The 22,842-nt window shown below is 41.5% G+C and overlaps 1 protein-coding gene across 2 annotated transcripts in view; it reads right to left on the bottom strand.

Moving 5' to 3' along the window:
* The window catches only part of ccnd2a (cyclin D2, a), a 168,656-nt gene that overhangs the window by 16,516 nt on the left and 129,298 nt on the right, over window positions 1-22,842 (bottom strand). Inside the window, exons 1-3 of one of the 2 annotated variants that reach the window (XM_061252056.1) lie at window positions 8,135-8,530; window positions 6,511-6,726; window positions 1,088-1,247 (exon numbers count right to left, since the gene is read on the bottom strand). In XM_061252056.1, the coding sequence (XP_061108040.1) occupies window positions 1,088-1,247; window positions 6,511-6,726; window positions 8,135-8,329 (571 nt within the window). In that variant the 5' untranslated portion in view covers window positions 8,330-8,530. Of the gene's footprint in view, window positions 1-1,087; window positions 1,248-6,510; window positions 6,727-8,134; window positions 8,531-22,842 lie in introns of those variants that run through there. The other variant, XM_061252057.1, reaches the window with a different exon arrangement.

The following is a 22,842-nucleotide window of genomic DNA, read 5'->3' as shown; positions in this document are numbered from 1 at the left end:
AGAGAGGCATGCTGGGAGAGCCAGCCCTGTAAAAGGCCCGGAACATGGGAAAGTCAGGGCGCCCCGGAGCAGCTGGAAGGCGTGAGAAGAGAGCGAGGGAGCGAGAGAGAGAGAGAGAGAGAAAGAGAGAGAGAGAGAGAGAGAGAGAGAGGGGCAGATATGAATCCATGACAGGCCTGGCTGCGTGGTTCTTTGAGGAAACAATGTCCTCCGCTTTCGATCTCCGCGTCACCCCCCCCCCCCTTTCCGCCACATTAGATTGTATTTAGGCATTTTCCGGCCCTCCCACGGCTCTCCGTTTGATGTCCTAGAGGCGATCCACCTTGAGAACACGGGTACTGCCCTTTTCCCACCCCCGACAGACCTGCCATTGGTTCGCGCAGACAGGAACGCCCAGGGCCCTGAGCTGGCTGCGGCCCTTTGAAGTGACACTGCTTTCAGCCCGAGCCCCGAAATGCCCCCAGGACATGAACACGCCAGTCATGAAACAGGGAGAGGTGCTCAGGCACACTCTCCATCATGCGCACTCCTTTCACCCCCACATACCTTTCTGCAGAGGTAATGCGCCCTCTCACACGCCGCTAGTCAGGCCACAATGCATGACAGTTAGTGACTGCCTCATAATGAGACGTGAAAGCGGCTACCACAGACACGCTTTCTCAGAAGTCCGCTCTTGTTTCTCGTGGGGGGTGGGGGTGTGCGGACTGGGCAGGGGTGCGGGCAGATACCATATTGCAAAATTCACCAAGAGGTTGATGTAAGATAGTCACATGCCCGTTTCACTTGCTGCTTGGTACATTGGACAAAAGAAAAGAGTACTGTGACATAAGTTTGATGTTGGTTCATCTTAATAAACTCACAATTTTCACTCAAATCTAGAGGCTCATAGAGGTACTGGTTTGTGGAATGAACTGTGGATTTTATCTCTTTGTATCGGACACGCCAATGTACCACCAACACTGGGTCTTGTTCTGTTTGTGTGAGTGTGCACACTCTGCAACAAAGCGCAACACACATCACTTTGAAAGACTCACAAAGACTTGTTACCTCAGGAAAACAAAACAAAAATGCACAGACAGGGCTCTACCTGTGGCACAGAGGGCTATGAAGGTCTGCACATGCTTCCGGATCAGCGTCAGCTTCTCCGCGGGCAGGGGCAGCTTCCTCATGATGTGTTCGATGAAGTCGTTGGGGGTGACGGCTGCCAGGTTCCACTTCAACTTCCCCAGCACCACCAGCTCCCACTCCTGAGAAGAGGAGAGGAAAACAATTGGAGTACAAGAGACCCCAGATCAGGGGGGGTGGGGGGTGGGGGGTGGGGGGAGGAGGGAGGGGGACACTGTTGTTGCCATCTACTGCCAAGACACCTCCCTGGGGACTGGTACTACAGCTGGCTTTCACCCTACCTCTAAGCTAAGACTCTTCGCTGGGCGGAGACGTGGGAGGGACACTCTGCAGTTATGCTAGTCAGGCAACAGCGGCTACAGCGCACAAACACTGATGACCCGCGTGATACATCTGCCTGACATCTGGCGGCTCACTCCCGAGATTGGCGAGAGGTCTGGGCTGCTTGGGGCTCGGTCTGTCAGACATCTCTATCAGATGGGCCCGGGGGCCTGGGGGCCCGAGGGCCCCGGGGCCCCGGGAGCGGGAGAAAAGCTGTGAATTAATGGGCTGCACGCTGGTTTTTTGCCTAACAGTCTATGAATGCAAAGTAAAACCTCCTTACAGCCTGGACATACCTGCGTCGCAAGTTCACAACCTCAGCAAATGACCTTTAAAGATGCCTGATCATATCGTTTGCTTTGCTATTGATCGTTGACTCGTAGACACAGGCAGAATAGATGACCAGAAGATGCAAAGCCGCAGCTAGCAGTACAGGAGGCTGCTTTAAGGGCAGCCCAGTCAATTACTTAAAATTGATGTCATCCGGCATACACTGAATTCTCACAAATGTTCTTTCAGCTGGGTAGTGGAAATCCCATCTGTCATTGAGCTCTGCTGTTAGCTGATGGCCACCATTGTCCAGTGACATTTACTGGTGGTTACATTTCGGCCTTTGGTCGTGGTGGGGCTTTGGCAGGCGAGAGTGACAGTTGTCCTTTCTTTGAAAAAGAGGCATGAGTAAGAGCGACAGCAAGTGAGTCATTTGGGAGCAATTCAGAGAGGAGCATGCTTTCTTGTGACCGGGGGGCACGGATGTTGGTTTTCCCCACCAGTAAACCACATGCACTTAGTCATGGGACGGGCTATCATGGTTGCCATCAATGGAAAAATTCACCAAAAAACAAAACTTACAGCCTGCAGACATTATACAAACACCAAGAGCACAATGTGTGTAATATCCTGCTTAACAAGATGGTGATCCTATGATTTGGGCATATTACTCCTGACGATGTGAGGGAGAAGCGATGGTGGTGGAATGTGTGTTCATGCTTTCAGTCACTTTTCAGGCCATTACAAATAAATCATCTGTACTGTGTGGATACTTGTCCTAATCAATGGCTAATGAATTACATTCATTCAAACTTCATGACAGTCTATGCAGACATTAAATATTGGCAAAATACTTAATATTATTTCTAGTACAATGCAATACTGGTATCAATATCAGATTCTCTGAGCATGCCAGAATTTCTAAATAGCATGATTTCTAAATTATGAAAATAAAAGCTATATTTCACGGACTGCTACCACAACAAGCATACTATAAGCAACAACAATACTCTAGAGTTAACTACAGTATGTGCTGTGCATATTTTTGCTGAACTTCTAAGCTTTTCAGGACAGCATTGCTGTTTGAGCCACTGTCCTAAGAGTCCAGGGCACATTCCGGGGCTGGCCCAGGTGTCATCAGGATTCTTGGTGCACCTCGTCATTCCTAGCCAAAGCTACCATAGGTCTTGGCAGAATTACATGGAGCATGGCGGTTCATGATTTGCTGGCCTGTGGCAGTTTGTGGCTGAAAGATGAAAAGGCCTCTCCTAACCATCTTTCTGATGATGAAATTATCATTAAATTGTCACTTTCCTGCTCTTATTTCACAGCTGAAAGGGATATTTCCTAACACCACTGGTGACAGTACAATTCGCAATTACCCACTGAGATGGGTTTGAACAGCGGGGAACATTTTTTTCATCTCAACAAAACCACAAAATGGGTGTGTGACCATGAGTCTTTCTAATGTAAAACTACAATGCAACTTCTAAGTACATGGAGAACTACTGAATAGTCACTTTGGCCAAGAGCATTCACCAAAACTATGAAATAATGGAAAACTACCAAGCATTGTACAGTATAACCACCAGCTAACTAACAACAGCCAATAGGAAGTGACTACCAATGTAATGGAAAAGTGCAGAGGAAAGACAAAGCAACAAGAAATTACAAAGTGATTAACAGCTGACAGTTCATGGATTTAACTCCATTTTGTCAAGGTCTTGTCTATCATTATTCCATCAGTGCCGGCATTTTCTGTTTTTTATAAAATCACTCAAAAATGTAACATTGATCTTGACTTGAACCAATCCTATATTTAGAGGAATCACCTTTCCTCAAGTGTTTAGAAATATCCAGAAATCCCAGGGCAACATTGAGTTGTAGATCAGCTAAACTTAATTCAGCTACGCCTGGACAATTCCAGGCATTCTTCTCTCCTCCCTGTCCACTCCCTACTCAATCTGTAGCCAATCCTGCGTCTTCTTTGACCTTGTCCGCTCCCTCATTGGCAGGGCTCAGGCAGGAGTCATGTGCCATGGTCGTGGCCTGTCCTGTGTGCAGGCCTTCATCTGGGCCTCAGCCCAGTGGCAGCCTTGCAACACACCCTTGGTGAACACAGGCAGCTCACTTCCTTCCAGTTACCCTCTGCTACAAAAAAAGCCTCGGCTTGCACCTTCTTATTCGCTGTGGTGGCTGTTACAAGAACGTTTCACCAGAAACGGGCAGAAAAAAAATGATGTGACTAATTCAGCTGATCACCAGTTTCCTTTTTTATTTCTCTCAACCAAAGGAAAGCCATATAGAGACATAATCGACACTGAGAAATTCTCCATCAAGTCAAAGGGACAACCCCCTTCCACCCACGACTGCTGTTTCGGATCGAACACTGCCCAGACCACTTTTGACTACTCAACTGACATTCACTCATAAGGTGCTTTGTTCATGTTTCCCTCCAGCCTCCGCAGACAACAGGGACCGGGTTTAAATGGATTTTTAAAGCTGAGAAGAATCTTTTAAGTGAACATGAGCAGGAGACAGACTGAGGGAGGTACCCCCGGAAATCCCCTCAAATCCAAAGGATATACTCATGACCTGAACCCAGCAGGTGTTTCATGGAGCAAAGTGGGGTTTTTTTTTTTTTTTTTTTTGCCACCTGCACCCTAGTCCTCTGAAACGCTTAACATTACACATGGGGTTCCCTGTCTGATCACACACACACACACACACACTCACACACAGCACACTCAAACAGAAAGACACCATCTGAGAGCCGGCAGCATGCACTCATTGCCCTGCTGCTGGAAGGAGGAAGAGCAGCTTGTGCATTAAGAAAACCCAGCCTTCACCTTTAGGTCAATACCACTTTGGCCACTCTTGCAACATGGGTGGGATAAGGTGTTTACTAAAAAATGTTTATGCAGGGCGGAAGAGGAAATACTTATCTGATGTGAGAAAATGACTCATTTAATTTCCCTACATTGGCTGATTTATTCATAGCCTCCTTGGGTGGGGTGGGTAGGGTCGGGTCGGGTAAAATTTAATTCTGGACCAGGTCACAGTGTGGTCTAGACCAGGCCACATCAACAGTTTGTTTTGCACAAAGTCACACTAATATTCTACTCTGGTCTAGATTGCATTAGGCTCAGCCAGTTGCTGATACTTACCCCTTAATGCTAAGTAGTACATGCAGCTATTCCAACGATAATTTCACAAATCTCTGTGCAAATTCATCCAAAACAAGGAAGTGAATGTGTCATTCTCAGAGACTTGACATCAAGTCATGAATATCTCATAGTGTTGCTATACCAATGAGAGACTGTCAAAAGATATCACAGGTCATATTTAACCTACTGTATTAATGATCATAACCAAAGCAGAACCATCATGCAAAACTACAAAACTACAACACAGGTGGAAGCACAGAGCATATGAAAGTCATATGTTTTAATTGAATATGCAGGACTGTAAGGATCTATAATTAATTTTCACATAGAGAAAAATATTGCAGTTCCCAGGCCATGAGAAAAAGACGAGAAGATCTAAATTTAAGGCTATCTATCGTTTGGCAGACTGTGTTATGATTCTTGTGCAAAATGCCATTGCAAATATGCAGCCCTCATGAGGATTTATATTAAGATCTACTCGGTTCAAGGGAAATATAGTTGTCAGCCTTCAGCTGCCTTGCGCCAGCAGGAAGGACTTAGGATTATTGTTCAGGTTGCTGTTGCTATTGACCCTGGTGGAAAGATTGCTGCAGTGGCAGCACACATGGGATATAGTCAATTCACAGTCTGTACTGTACTAAGAAAATATACATACATACTGCTTAGGAATTTGCTGAAGACTTACATGGCAGTTGCCCCACCCAAGAAGAATCAAACTCACTGCATGTCCTATCAGGTGCACACTCACCAAGAGCAACGACTTGTCACGTTATTCCTGGCCCAAAATGGGGGGGGGGGGGGGGGTTATTAATTGGACGTGGTATAATATGTGGTGTCATAAGACCAGGAGAACAACATATGCATACCTCGAGCCTTTGGTCCCTGCTGCAGATTAAAGTAAAGCATAGGCTAACCTGGTTAATATTTTAACATATTAAGCTTTGCCTTCTCATTGTGTCTCAGCGATTGAATGTGGAACACAGCCGTGACCTGAAGCCAGTTGTCCTTCCTCACTTTAGTCTACCTATGCATGGCAGAGATCCAGCCACTGGCTGCTGCTCAACGCTGAAGTCATTGCTCAGCAGGAAATATTTGCCGCTAGGTGGCGATTAAAGACCGGGTTACAGAGTGGGCCAACTGTAATATCTTAATACTGTACATAGTTTTTGCACGTGATAATATTCTTAATTTAGTATAACGTTCATTTTCAATATGATGTTCTTTAATATTTTGCTACGTTACAGTAGCTATATAACAGTAGGCATCATCTCATCTCGGCGTATTATTTTAGATTAGGATGGAAAGAATTCGTTATTGCCATGTCACAATGATTACGGTCCTATAGGCCGAAATAAACGTTCGTTGAAAGAACGTGGAGAAATGTTTGATAAACGTGAACAAGCCAACATAGAAACATGTACAGCTACTTCAGTTATCATATACTTGACATTCATATTGATTCCCATAATATTCATATTGGCGCAATCACACAGACCCACTGAATTGGCGAAAACACTTGCGTAATAACTGCAAATTGTTAAATAAGGCCAGGTTTGACAGTACATGTAGCGAACCCTAACTACACTATAAATTAGCAATTTACCCCCGGAAACCATCTGTTGCTTACCAGCAGCTCCTGTGGTTTGATGGAATTATCAGTGTAGATGCAGAGTTTTTCTGCTGTTAATGGACGCGTTTCTTTCAATTTAGATGCAAGAAACATGCAAACTGCTCCAAGTAGCTGCAGATTGCTCTTTCTGGTGCATACCACAGCTAAAAATCTGTCCAAGTAGTTCATTGCCAAAGGAAAAACCTCTTCTTCGCACTTCTGTTCTTCACAAACCTGGAGAAAGAAACAAACGACGACAGTTAGTACCAACTGAAGCCTATATGCAACGTGTTACGCCCAGTTGCAATACATTTAAATAATTCCTTAAAAACAAGAAGAAGCACAATCAATAAATTAACAGCCTATCTTATTTCAATAAAAATAATAACAATGACAAGTCGCCGAATCTCATAAATATCTCCCTGGAAACCGTAGCAATGTTATTACGAATTGAGGTCTGAGCTGGTGAAACAATCTCAATATGTAAAAAAAAAAAAGAAGAAGAAGATTTTAAAAGATTGGACAAAGCCTAGACTGTCAATACACACGCATTCCTTCAGTTCATTCGGTAAGAAATGAATTCAAGTCACAATCACCCCAGCCAAAAACACCCATGCCGCACTGTTCTGGAACTCTTTTTTTAATTCGTCGTATCTTCATAAAATATTATTTAAAAATAAAATAAGCGGCACAGCGCAAATCTGATCACACCGAAATGTTGATTAGACATTTTTACACACTTCCCGACAATTCATAACCTCAGAATTCGAAGTTTCAAACTTAAAAAACGGCTAAATTAGAATGCGGTAGCATGTGCTTGATGTCGAGTGCGTCACCGGCAAGTTCAAATGATTATTTTGAAAAAGATATTAAAATCCATAAAATCCAAGTAAAATAAACAATTTATGCATGAAAATAAAGCTTAAAGGGTCATTTCTCTTTTCCGAACGTCTAAGGGGTTGTCAATTATCAAACTTAATTCTTTGCTAACGGATTTAGAAAAGAGGGCTGGATAGAAGAGGACATAGGGCCCGCGCCCCTTCCGTGAACAAATACTGATGAACATGTCCTTTTGAAGAATTCACTACATTTCCTGTGTATATTTTTACAAGGACTATGCAGTGCAAACGCTGATCTATGCGCACATGTATATTTTAAGAGCTGTTATGGTAGTTTATGCTACTAAAAAGTCTTCGGAAAATGCAAGGGTATACTTGCTGAAAAAAACCAACATGGCGTTACAGTCTATATTATGGAACAAGGATACGTAGTAAACGGCATACGTGTGCATGGAAATATTTATACGAAACACACAAACAGCATCTTCACCCAAAACACCTTTTCTAAATCAGCCAAATGTAATTATTTCATGAGCAAGCTTTAATCCCATCCATTAGCATACATTTGTAATCATGTTCTCCGTTTCGGAGAAACGCAATCGACTCGCACCGAAAATAGCATTGAAAATATATTTTAAAAATACATAGTTTCACCAAAACTGGAAGGTACAGTGGAAAATGAGGAAAGGAACAGCTTATTCTCTCTCGGTATGTAATAAGGACGGGATGAGTGTGGGAAAAGTCAGTTTAGAAGATTTAAAAGGGAGGTGTGGGTAAAGAAATGGAGAGTTAAACGTACAAACCTCAAGCATCCAAGTTGCAACCATTCTTCGCATGAAAGGTTGAATATCCTTCTGGACACATTTAAAATACGAAAATTGTGGTAGAAACCTTTCTTCGATGGTCAACAGGCTCTGTAAAACCCTGTCATCATAGAGAAGATTCGGATCGGGACGGGCTCTTAGGACGGTGTCCATTTCGAGGCAAAGAAGTTCCATGATTGTTTTATGTAGCTCTTTCCTTTTCAAACCCTCGTAGAATTAAAAAAAGATGTGTATAGAATAACAAAAGAAGATGCAATGCAACTGGAAGCAAAGCCTTTTTGGGAAACACATAAGTGAGACTGCAGGGCAGTCCAGTAGTCCTGTCTCCCCTTGCGAACTTTCTCCTTGCGTTTTCTTTCCTCTAGCTAGCTTCAACCCTGCTTAAAGTGACGCAAGCCGCACAGATCTCATTATGTAGAACAGTTGGCTAGACGTAGCCTGCACACATCAAACATTTTTTTCTTCTCGTTCTTGTTCGGTAAGCTAATAAGGAACCAAGGGGCCTCATACAGGGAAATACATTACACCTTTTTACGGATATAATATGAATTGTTTAAACTAAACGACCACCCTCAGCCCCCAACCCCCCTCTACAGACACACACATACATATACACGCACATACACTTATAATGTCTTGTACACAGACGCCGAAACGTACAGACAGGAAGAACACAGTAACTAAAATAAAAAAATACAAAGGAAAGCGAGGGCACTGTTTTGAACATTTGACTGCAAAAAACATACTCTGAGATGTCAGAATTCTGCCATGAATGATTTTTAAGTGTCAAAAACAAAGAGGTCATTCTTTAGCTATATTGGTGGTATATGTGTGTTTTTGGGGTGGGGGTTGAGTACAGTTGCTTTGACTTAAGTTACAGCTCAGAACTGCACAAAAAACTCATTTTGTCTACAAAATCTATAAAAATTGAGTTGGAGCTTGGGGAAGCAGTCAATCTAAAAGAGCATAGAAGGAAATTCTATGCTCTTTTAGCTTGACTGCTTCAATGAACTTTTAAGAATTACAGGCACATCACCTTTTCAGTTTCTGCCATTTTTATGTAATCATTATTAAACGTACTAAACTCTGCTTACATCCCCACCCCCAGCATTGCGCTATCTTTTATATACCAGCAGCGCTTGTGGTCTGAAGTAGATGGCTTTCTAGGAAATGCAAGAGAAAACTAGTAAGCTTGCGTTGCAGAGATAGCACAGTAGAGATCCAACGTGCTGAATTTACCTGGACCTCAAATAATGCTTATAAAGAGCATATATTGGCTTATATATAGGCTATATATGCACAGACGTTTCATTGACTATCCCTTGTGGGTTTTTATAGGCTGCCTATGATAAGAAGACATGACCAGATAGAGACAGAATATGTAGGCTACCTAAATTCGCAACTTAATTGAACTTGCTTAAGTGGATATGGTAAGCGTAGCCTATGGTGAAATCAAAGGTGAAAGAAAAAACGCTAATATAGCCTTTATAAATCCCAATGCACTCTATTGAGGAAGGGTGCATTGACTAGACATAATGTTATTCAAGAATGCACCTTTTTAAATGTGCTGCACGTGTTATGCCATGCGCCCGGATCCAATATTTAAGAAAACGCCTCAGAAAAAACTACATTGCACAGAACGCTGATTTTCCTGGACACAACTGGAGGTGCCACTATACAACTGGCACAGTTGTGTCGAAGGAAAGCGAAATTTCGGGAACCCTTAAGTTGCGCAAAAAAGCCATCTACAAACAACGAAAAAAGCGACTGAAGGACAGCTAACACACTTCTGAAAGAGGAGGAAAATGTCTCTTTAAAGCATTTTTGTTTCTAGATTGTTTCCTCCCCTTTGTCAGAATTTGCATAGCCAATAGTTCTTCTGCGCGCGACCAAGGCACGCGGATTGTTACTGGGCAGACTTTTATAGTTCTTTACAAGCATTCCTCCTCTGCGGCAGGAAGGGCCACCCATCATTGGCACTTTATCAATCACCAGATCCATGTGCGCATAATGTCGTGGAGTCCGACGCAGTAAGATGATAAAACGAGAAGTAAAAACCTAAATAGCTTAGAGATGCTATGCTTTAAATGCTTTAAAACTATTTATAGCCTACTCAAGAGAAAGAAAGTGGATCATTCATCGCCCCCCCCCCCCCCCCCCCCCCACTCTCCGCCCCAAACTGCGTGAAAAGCAAATCGGAGCTAATTGCTAGGTAGCTTCTAATAATATTTTTAAAATGTAACATATTATGATTTTTATACAAACTTCAAGCCTTAGAGTAAAAATAAAGTTTAAGCGGTGTCTGTAGTTAAGGGTTCTGAAGTTTTTTTTTTGTTTTTTTTTACAAAAAATCTTTCTAAATGGTTTAGTGGATACATTTGAAACAATAGGCGTTGGCTTGAAACGGGGCGTAACGTTATTTTAAACTGTTTATGGTCGTTAATAGCATTTTATTAAAACACGAGATATTATTCTTCAATTTCAATTTAACCTATAATGCAAAAAGGAACCTCTAACTTCTTAATGAATCCATGTTTTAATCTATTAACCATTACTATTCTGAAAAATGTTGGCAAAACTGGCTACAATACCAGTTTATGTTATTTGCGGTCAATTAAGGTGTTTTAAACTGTATTATCTGTTTGCTGATTTAAATACTGTTACTGTAGCCTAGTTATACATCAGCAAACATATTAATATGTTTTAAAAAGATTTGCTTTCTAGAATTTACTAGGCTACATAGTGGATAATTCATAAATAATACGCGATAATTTGTTTGACCACTTTCGGCTTTAATTTATGATCAAAGATGATTAATGTACCATGCTCCTTTGAAACTAAGAGCATCCTCTCACATTCAGCAGGGTGGTGGCATTCTTGAAAGTGCCCTTAATTCTTTTCTCCGTATCGTTTTCCGGCATGATGAAGTTCTCACACCACACTACTGCTGTCGACTCAGAGCCAGACATGAGTGTTGCCCCAATCTTAACGGTTCCGCGAATTATATATATAAAAATAAAAATAGGCGCACAATATATTCTAAAAGCTTGATTGGCGACTGGGATTATTATTATTATTATTATTATTATTATTATTATTATCTTTGGGACTAAACTGGGGTGGCTTCATATGACTTGAAGTGGCATGCGGTTACATCCGTGGGCGCTCAGAAGGCTACATATGGGTTACTGTATAAGGAAGTCCCAGGTGCTCATTCATACGTCTCTTCTTGTACATATAATGTTTTTTTTTGTTTTGTTTTTTTCTTTATTCTGTGTATCTACACCACTATCTCTGCTACTGTTATAGGCTACTGTTCGTGCACGTGCCAGGGGCATCACTTTTTTTTTTTTTCATATTTAATGACATTTCTGGGACAACAGATGTTTAACAGTCTAGGCACAAAGAGAAAAGTGTGCCATATGTTATCCCCCGCCAGGAAAAAAAAGAAGAAAAAAAAGTTAAGCGCCTCTACTTCGGATATGAGCAACTGGGGTTAAATGACACTCTGTAGTGTCAGCAATGTAAACGAACAGCTGCCATCGAAATAAAATAAAATAAAATAGACCGTTTTGTTACCTTTCAACTTTAATGTGTAAACTACGCGCTTGAACTATAGCCAGGCGTTTATTCCAACCACAGAGGTTTATTCCAGCATGTCTCATACTGGAATTAATGTATAGGCTATTAGGCTACACAGAAGTGATGCATTAGCATGCAATAGTTAAACGGTTGTTTCTATTTAACAATATTAGGCAGTAACTGAACATTTGACTTGCCATTATTTAATCGCAATTTGAATCCCAACTGTTCCCCAAAGACGTCACACACGCACGCTGTGTTTTCGCGGATAAATGACGTCATCGAACATTTTGCTTGTCAAATCGTGGGGACTTCAGCAGGGGACATTTTAAGGGCGCATTCCCGAAACAGTAAGTCCTCGTCAGTCTCGGCTGACAGTTAGACCACTTCATGATACATTTCACCATTATCTAAACTGACAGCCGCCAACCCGACATTTCCAGACAGGTGTTTCATTTAAAATTAATCACTGGGCTTCGCACATATTAGGCTTCATAGTACGATTATAAAAAAAGAAGGATAAGCCAGATGCACGTTTTATTAATTAAATTATTTATTGTACAGCCTACTGCCTTAATTCGACCGGATATTTAAACTCGTAGGCGACTGTTGCATTCCCTTCAGCACGCGCAGTGCGACTAATTGCATCTCCTCACCGGAAGACCTGAGCTGAACCGTTATTAGAATGGGAATCTCAAACAATTGCTCGTGGGGAGGAATGCGTAGAACAGACCAAATCTTATCTCGAGTACCGGATTTGAAGCGTTTTTTAATTCCCTAATGGTCAGAACTACAATAACTTTAAATTTAATTACATTTTTCTCAGATAATTGAAAGTAACTTTCAGTGTTTATATTGAATCCAGAAAAAATCTCGAATTAATCGAGGTTTCTGAAAAACAGAAAGTTTAAAAAAATTTTTTATTGTGATTTCATCATTATAGGCTCTTATACATTCCCCCTGTCATCTGAACAGATTCTGTTTTTTGTTTTAAGCACATTTGGGTAAATGTATTTTTATTTGACCCAGCTGTAAAATGAATTAATTTATATTTAATATACGTTTTTAACTATGTGTTTTCAAATACATATATGCACATGTTAGATTCATATAGTATTGTGCTTATTCTTATTTTAAATATGACAAAAAAGTGAACAAAATTATAGATACACGAAAATACACATATACACAGGTATTCTAAAAATATGAAATGTTTTGACAGTTGTGTTAAAGCTGTTTTTTGCAAAAACAGGTCACGAATGGGCAACTGGTTAAAATAGAAAAGTTTGACAAACAAAAACACATTTATGTTTCTACTCTACTCCAGATCCACAACCCACCTGCAGATAAAAATACCCTAAAACAGCTGCAAGAGAAAACTGACTGTTGCAGAGAAAAACAGATTCTGGCTAATCTTCCATTAGTTGGTTGCAAATACAAAAGTTGAATAGTTATTTTCCATTATAACTGCAGGGATTGTTCGGTTTTATAAATAGCCCATTTTTATATTTGACTAGCTGATATAATCTGTTTATTTTTACAGTTTCAAGAGGTTTTCCTTAATGATAAAAAATGAAAAAATATATTGAAACTAGATGTGAGTTTGATACTGCGTGAGTAATATCAAAAATAAAAGAACACTCATATGGTGGATAGAATAAAAAAGAACATGTAATATACATTTAATAAAATATAAAAGTACATTGTGTACCAAGGAAATAAATATGACGTAAGGAGTCAATAAAGCAGATAGAATGGAGAATCCATTATATCTTCATACAGTAGCCTGTACAAATTGGTTATAGAAATATACATTTTCATACTGATTATTTGGATGAATTTTCTTCAGGGACCATTGGCTTCTTTGTCTCTGACTATTGACAATGGCTTAATCACACCTTGAGTCAATTCCAGAAAACACACATATACACAGTAGATATAATGTATATTAATCTTGTTAACCAAATATGAAAAATTATATTTGCTTATATTAGCCAATTTCTGACTGTGTTCTCATTTGAGCAATTCTGGCCATGCTGACAAAATGCAAAATATAATGCCCTCATTCATCGAAAAAACATCCAAAAAGATGAAAAAAGTAAATCTATCCAAAATGTAAGGTAAGTGTTGTGCATTTATCACCAGACTTGTAGCAACAGAAACACCTTTACCTGAAAAAAAGCAAACAAGCTTTTCATCTAAACGCTCTTTTTATAATTCAAGGTAAAAAGCATAGAGCCACTACACTAGTGTAATGAGCTGTGTGAAAAAGCAAGGGGCCATTTCCCTGTATTCCTTGCTTGAGCAAATGCAGATGTCAGTGTTGAAAACAACAAGATAAAATGTCTCCATTCATTACTATACTGTATGTGATGCATCAGTAGTCAGTCTCAAATGAAGATGACTTCTATGAAATAATTACAGCTTTAATTAAAGGACCAGCCATTGCATTGATACACCCACTGTTGTGGGGTTTTCAGACCTGGGTCCAACACATCCTTTCCATCCCCTAGTTCAAACTGCAAAAGTCCATCTTTCCACTTCCAGTGCTTTTCACAAAGCCACAAGCTCTTTTCCCCAGTGATATGATGCCCTATATGCATCACTCTAAACTGCTTTTCATTCTGTACCTTAAGGCGTAAATACCTTTAAATATATAAGGCAAGCTTTTTCGTGGCTTGAAATAGCTAATAATTAATTCATTCACAAAGTCAAGAATTAATTTATTAATTCTCACACTAGCATCTTTCAATATTTTATATAGAAAGCATGATTTGTGATCATATAATATATAATAATGCTGGAGTATGATCAGTAGAGATGAAGCTCTGTGTAAACTGGTGTGATCATGGCATGCTGCACAGAAAGTAGCATCACATATGATGTCAGTGTTGCTGAGGTCATGGCAGTTGAGTGCTCCCGTTGAGCCATGCCCCAATGTTACAACTTTGCCTCACGTTATAGCCAGAAATAAATGATGAGAGGAACACCATGTCCATGAGCATGGATGGAACTGAAACTGGCTTTTACTGGCTTTTTTTTAATGATGCAAAACGGAAAGGAGAAGATAAGATTCCTGCCAGTTAAAACATTGTTTCCTGGACAGCACTCTCACAAAAACAGTGAGTCAGTGGCCGTTTGCAAAAAATTAGTTAATTACTGTAAGACATGAAAAATGTGAGGTGTGAAAATGCATTAATTGTGTGCCATGTTGTTAAAATTATTACATCCATTACATTCATTACTTCCCTAGTAATTTCGTTTAACAAACATCTTTCAGATATCATTGGTTAACTTTGGGAAGAAATCTTGTACACAACACATTATTTGCGCAAACCTCTCTCAGACTTTGCTCATGTCCTCCCAAATTCTTTAAACTAAACTCTTGCCTCATTAACTTTCGTAAAATGAAGCAGCAGAGGAAGAAGAGAGTTTGATTGTCCTCTAACGTGGATAGTTGTTTGTGTGAAAATGTTGGAGGAAAATGCTTCTTTTGCAGATGAGAGCTAAATACTGTCTGATGTTAAAAGTATACTTGCAATAGGATTGCATTCATATTACAATATATTGATTCTATAATATTTAAAGAAATGTTCAAGTCTTGCAATCATAGAAAAAATAGACAGAAAGTACACTTGCATGCCACAGTGGAAGGCTTTCAAAATCACATCCATGCCCAAGGAGAAAGTACATTTCTTGGAAACATCTTCTATTAAGTATTAATTACACAGTTAAACTGTTAATACATACTGTTTAAATGGTCCTTAAAGCTTTTACCTCTTAAAATGATCATCCCTTAAAGCCACCGCACTTAATAATAACAGGAGCCATAACTACTGTAATTAGGATATGTAAGGTATCAAAAAGAATTGTTTTAACATTGTGCTGAAAGAAAACACAAGGTCACCCATTGGAGAAGCGTTAATACAAGCCCGTGGGTCTCTTTGAGTGTGCATCACACACGCAGATGTCTGCAGAGGACCAGTGGAGCTCAGGTCCAACAGAGGGGCACTGAGTCTGGTATTCATTTACCTTTTTTTAACCCCCCTCCTTTTGCATGCTTGACCCGGCCTTTTGAACTCAACCAATAACCTTTCACGCACTCGTCAAATTTTGGTCCCAGCACGCCACAGAAGGAGAGTTACCTCGGGGTCTCTCCCTCCTCAGAAGTGTAAATATTTCCCTGCAGAAGATTTACCTTTGTGTAGGTTTTCCGTTTGTTTCTCACTCTTAACGGAACCGCACATTTGTGTATGTGTACGTATGCACATGTGCGTGTGTGTGTGTGGGTCTGTGCGTGTTTGAGTGTGTGTGTGTGTGTATTCAGCAGCTGAGCTGCTGTTGTGTCCTGACACCCATGCCCCTCCCTTCTCCTCTATTTTCCCATGGTGCCTATCGGCAGCCCTTGACTTCATCACTCGAGCAGCAGCTGTTTGCTGATACCACACCACAGCCCATTTTTTTCTCCGCCTCCCTTCCTCTGCGAGACAAGCAAGATTGTGAACAAAGACATTGTCGGAGGGGGGCCTTGGTCCAGAATGCAAGGCCTTTTGAAGGAGGCAGGTTCTGTACCCCTCAAGAATTCAATCACACAAAATATACCCCTCCTGACTCCACTGGGAAGTTCTCCAGAAACAAAACAAACACCCAAAGACTTCCACCTGGGCTAGCGACGCTAGCACGATTCAGTGGGAAAGATACAAGTGAGACCTAATGTGTACCCCTGCATTTTACAGGGGGAGGGAGAGGTGAAAATGTAGGACTAGATTTAAGGAACTTGTGTTGCATCTTTAACATCATTTGAGGTGCAGTGGGCTTTCTATTGGACACTTATTTACTTATTTAGCTCTTAATCTTCCTTCCGCTTGCTGCATCGCCTCACAGTCATAAGTGTGGCCTGCACTGTGTTGGGTCTTCTTTTGGAAGGGAGAGAAATTAACTTCACGCAATACAATGCCCCAATGCAGCGATAGGGATACCGTGCTTCAAAAGCACTCTTTTTGGATGAGACATTAAACAGACTTCCCATCATCATTAAATATCCCATGGCACTTCTGGAAAAAGGAGGGATGTTGACTCCTTTTGTTCTGGTGGATTTCCCAAGCCAGTGTTCTTGGTGCGGCTACTCAACCACCGCCCCTGCAGCTGATTCTGCATGTTTGCTCCCTGACAGCGAGGACAAGGTCCGATAGGCACGAGAACCATTTCGAGAATTCTGGCACTTTTACATATTGTGTGGGAAATGCCAATTATTGTGCACTGTCCATGTCAATTACATGCAATAAATCAATAATATACAAATTCATAAAGTGCGGCAGTCATGTCAAACAATACAGATAATTAAATGTTCATCACTTAAAAGGTGTTATTTCTTATTGCTGCACTGTATACTGAGCACAGTGTCGCCTCTCGCCTCACAGCAAGAAGGTCCTGGGTTCAAATCCTGGGCCTGTGTGGAGTTTGCATGTTCCTCCGGTGTCTGTGTGGGTTTCTTCTGGGTACTCCGGTTTCCTCGCTGAGTCCAAAGACATGCACATTAGGCTACTTGGGTACTTGGGGGGGCATTAACAGGGTGTTGCTGCAAAAGAGCATGCATGCTCAGTCAACTTACCCTGTATAAATAAAGGTTAATAATGATCATTGGAATCAATTGTGAGATCATCTCTTGATTGTTGGGAGAGAGAAAGAGTGAGTGGGGGGTTGTGACATCATGATTTCTCTCTTTTTCGTTATTTTTTTTTGCACAATCAGCACCAAAGCCCATACAGAAATATGGAACACGCGCCTCATTCAGAGAAGACTGCTGAGCTGTTATGAGAACAGAATAAACCTCCAGAAATTGTTTTGGTCTGCGAGAATGTTGTGGTTAGCAGGATCCCTTTTCATTTAAAGGGAGATTCCTTTTAAGCCACTTAAATATGGAAATTGCACATTCTAACTCAATGGAGGTCTTTATCGCTTGTGCTTTATCGATACATAAACAAAAATGGAAAACACTCAAATGTTGGATTTCTGGCTATCTTTTGGAACACAGCCGGTAAAGTGGAGCGTTGCACTGGGCTCTGCGTGTAACAGCCTGGCACTCACAGAGCATCAGGGGGAAGAATGCAATGGCTCCTCACGCTGAGGCATCATAAATCCACTGACTCCACCACCAGTTCAGCAGCCTGACGCAGAGCACCGCCCCAGGCACAAACGGGCACCGCGAAAAACACCGCGGAAAAGCGGGCCAGGAAACGCGCGGGAAGGGAAGACACTTCTGCAGGTGCGCCCGTGGCAGGTGGAGAGAAGGCCTCGTCTCAGAAGCTGGGGCAACCTCCAGGTGCTCAGGGACGCTACTCGAAGACAGCCACATCGGATTCAGCCGAAACAGAAGCGTGAGAATAATTGTTAACCACAAAACACATCCAAACATCAACTGCCATCAACAGGACACACTCAGCAGGGGATATTTGCATGAAACGACTGCTCACTCTGATAGCCTGGAGATGATACAATGAAAACAATCTACTACTGGCCATCCGATCCTCACTGTGACCACCTGCTGCCAATCAACCAGAAGAAGGAAGCGCTCAGAATAAGCCATGCGTTCATGTGTGTCTTCCACATGCTGCAGACATCATGCATGCCTTCACAAACATGCCAAGGAACCTGTACTGTATGTCTCTACACAGATACATACGCTCACACACACAATAATTATGTGTCTGTTAATTGCAATTTGCCCAGCCTCATGTTCAACCCACATACCATACCAATAACCCAAATAAGATGGAGCAGAGGTTTTAAAATGTGTTTGTACACATCGCACACAAAGCGATCTATGACCACGGATATTGCAACAGACTAAGCAGATGGTCGAATCCTGCTTTTCTTCTGTCTTCTTTTAGACCGGAGGTACTATTTAGTAACAGGATTTTCAAGTGATGTGAACATCCATTGGAAATGTTGTAACTTCCAGTTGCAGCATGCTGAAATATATCTGAATCCATAGAAGGGAAAACTTCCAGTGTTGTGAATGTGGAGTTAACCATCTGGTTAATTGCAATGTCTATTCTGTGCCATTGGCATCCTTGGTCTCTGAATGCATTGTGACATCACCAGGGCAGTTTCCATGGTGCCGGACGGTCCATACACCTGTAGCAAGAACATTCACATTTGAGGTTATGATCCAAAGTCACCCTGCCAAAAGCAATAAGACCCACCCTGAGTAAGATACTGGTTATACGTATACGGGAGGAGGAGCCAGGTATGTCTTATTAATTAAGCTTTAAATTGTCTTTGGAAACTTAAAAAATAGGAATGGAACTCAAAACAATTCAAATGAGAGAACTAGAGGAAAGCTGGATAAACATCACTGCGGTTGTTCCACAGAAATGTTCTACACATTCCGCACAACTCTACACATTATTAAAGTGTGGAAAATGTGTTTTCATGTTACCCACACAAATATCTCGCCTCTTCAGCAGCTTCTGTGGTGTGGGGGGAAAGCTAAGCTGGTAGGGGACCCCCCGCCCCCCCTCCCCGTCCCAAGGGATCGTACAGCAATCACAATTCAAATTGATGATTATTCAAATACTCAGAATGAATTGGCTGCATGGTCCCACACTCTTACCAGGCTAGTATAGCTTGATCCTCTCGGGAAACAGAAGTGTCAAACTAGAATTTATGACCCCTATCTTTCAAGTCGATTCCTTGCCCCACTGGCTATGTCAGCCCTGGGCCTGGCTGGCGGGGGTGGGGGCGTGGAGGGGTAGAGTGTGTTTAACGGCAACATGTGTTACTCGCTATCTCGTTTTCTGAGCGGCAGAAAGGTGAGGGGAGGCGTAACGGCCTGGGAAAATGTTGAACAGTGTGAAATTACCTTGATCCAAAGATTCCTGCCGCATACCAGCCCAATGAACCCATAACAGGGCTAGCTCAGAGTCAGGCAGGCAGCACGGAGCAGAACAGCTGAGAGAGACAGAACAGGCTGCCAGGAAGCTGAAAATACAAGGAGAAGAGAGAGAAGGAGAAAAGAGAAAGAAAGAAAAAAAATAAAAGAAGAAAGAGAAATCATGAAAATGAATGGATATGAGAAACGTCAAAGATAAAGGAGAGGACTGTGATCACTGTCTTGCTGCTCCAGCCATGATCGGCTGGTCACATGTGCCTTACGGACATCCAAGGATAAAGTGGTTAAGGTCTCCACGAGTAGGCCTTTTAAGAAGCGGAGGCAATTGATTGCTGGGTGACGTCAATCCAGATTGGAGAAAACCTCCTGTTGGGTTATATCTGGGCAGCCCCGGCCAGTGACAGTGTTTGGGTTAATTTGCGGGGGAGTAGAGGTCATTATGACTGGAATGTGCTTTGTGTGAACACCAGAGGAACCTGCCAGTTGTGTGTGATGACTGTGGCGTGGGGAGCCAGTCCAGTCACGGGTAAAGACAACTACAGTCAATGTCAACTGTGCCCACGACAAACGCTCTGTATGCGTTCCCACCCCTCCCAAATTTCGCATAATAATAGTAATAAAAGATGCAACAAATCAGAATTTGTCTTGCAGCTAGAAATGTACAGAAAGATTACAGTTCAATGTGGTCATAAATGCAAACTAAGGGTAAAAATGGACAAGCCACGAACATAAACGATCATAAATGAATCAATAACAAGATAAAAATATGTTAAAATATGGGAAATACAAAAATGAACAAACACAATAATATTTGTGGACATGATACCATAGCTGGGTCATTACAGAGCAACAATCCACTCATTTGTCTGCAGAGTAAACCCTCCTTCCTATTTTATTGCGCTACAAATCAGGACTCTCCCAGGCAGTCTACGAGGTTGAGAAGATTAGACCATACCAGGAACACCTGATAAGATAAAATGCCTTCCCCTCACCTTCTGTGACAAAATTCATTGCTACGTCTGGATGGAATGTGGAAATCAGAGATGACTTGGACACAGCAAATTTCTAAAACACCAAGATTTCAAGGAATGGAGTGGCTCCCATCTCAACAGATCTCAGCCCATGAGTGTCATTCAAACAGAAAGGTATTGCATTTGACAACCACTCACTGCATTTGACAACCACTCTGTGCATTTGACAACCACTCACTGCATTTGACAACCACTCTGTGCATTTGACAACCACTCACTGGATTTGACAACCACTCTGTGCATTAATCACCATGGACTAATCAGATTGTATTGCAATGACCTGTACTAAACAAATATGTTTCCCCTACCTTCAGAAAGTTTTAAAATAAGGTTAGGAATTGACATTTGATGTTCGTTGAAGACTAGAGCCATGATTACATCTGAGTCAATACAGACTTCCTGAATGGAGACTCACTCTGAATTTTCTCAGCAATGCAAGAGTATTCAAGAGACTTTGAAAATACCAGAGGTGGAAAGTCCATAGGTCAGAAAGTAAAAGTCCTGCCATGTTTTTCTTCCTCCCATGAACTCAGTTGGCTGATTTCACCAATTTTCCACCTCTGAAAAATACTTATTCACAATGAACCCTTCGGACATATTACCTCAATGTTAAAGCCATGAGAAGGGAAACGAGACTGCATCAGCCTATTATATCAATACCGTTAAAAGGTTAAAACTGCAAAAACATATTGAAAAAAACAAGTGAGCACACAAAATATGTTTTTCCACTAATTTATAGACAACAGAATTTCTGACAATGGTGCACCTGTGTTGCACGTCTACCACAATGCAACAGGTTTAGGCTCTTATCTGTCATATCAGAAACCCAGCATACTCACTGTGTTGCTGTAGGAGATGTAGAAGAAGCCGGAGAGAATGTAAATGTTTTTCAGAAAAGAAATGAGTAGGAAATATATTTGGCAGGCTTTAATATAATTATTTAATATAATTGCTGGAAGTGCATGAGGGTCATTATGTAAACCAACAGAACTATGTTTGACAAACAAAAACAATGAAAATTGTTGAGCATAGTTGAGCATGGCTTAACTCACAGTGTTCATTCGATTAAAGACATTTTTGCAAAGAAATATGAATGTGAACTAGATAGCTGCAACCTTGCCATTACATTACATTACATTAATGGCATTTGGCAGACGCTCTTATCCAGAGCGACGTACAACAAAGTGCATACCCATAACCAGCCATCAAATGCAGGTCAATGATAACCCACCATGAAAAAAAAACAAGCTGCAGAATTCTAGTAACGTGAATGACATTTTGTGATCTTGTAAAAAACACAGTGACATTTCATTTGCGACCACCGCGTTGTGATATGTGAGTCACACTCTGCAGTGTGGTCACACTGTTCCAATTCATTTATCGAAAGCAGCATGAACACAGCGCACCACTCTCCATACCTCACCCGACCCAACACCCCAAACCTGTGCTGCAACAGTACTCTTCCTCTTGAAAATATTCAACATTTAGCCGTGTACGGATCTTTTATTCGCTCATTCTTGAAGTTCTTGATTTGCAGAGATCATTGGATACATTTACTAGAGTCACCAATGTAGCAACAGACTTTCCAGGAAAATTCTTTTTCGAAAGATGTCAGAATTTGAGGTAAGCAAGAGCGCTGCTGGATTTTCAGTTTCATAATTAAAAGATGATTCTGCAGTCCTTCAGACGCAAAATAATCATCAATCAAGATGAGTCAGACACCAGATTCTGGGGGCCAATAACACACAGACACAGACACACACATGCATGTGTGGACATATTCATGAACACACACTCACACAGACACACTCACTAGCACACATCCAATCACAAAATCTTTCATTTCCCATTATCACCCGGCAAGTCAAACCTGAAGGATCTTTAGAGGCCCACAGGCGGTTTGTTGTCTTTGGTCCCTTGCCAAGTCCCAGTAGATATTTATCAAAGGATACCTACATTCACAAGGATACCGTTCTGCCTTCTCTTTTTTTTTCCCTGAGAACATTCTCTTAGTATTGCTTCATCAAGATACCATTCAACATGGAGGCAGTGTAGGGGGAGACTCGTCCTCCCACACCTGCTGCCACTGCTTCCTGTGACAACTGCCTCGGAGCAACAAAAAGGCATTCAGCTCCTCACCGAGGCCGATTTCCACAAACGTCCCCACAGAACCCACGCTG

This window comes from Conger conger, chromosome 8 (genome assembly GCF_963514075.1).
Source record: "Conger conger chromosome 8, fConCon1.1, whole genome shotgun sequence".
Lineage (NCBI taxonomy): Eukaryota > Metazoa > Chordata > Actinopteri > Anguilliformes > Congridae > Conger > Conger conger.
The sequence above is the reverse complement of the archived record's forward strand: the minus strand, read 5'-3'. Positions and strand labels throughout refer to the sequence as shown.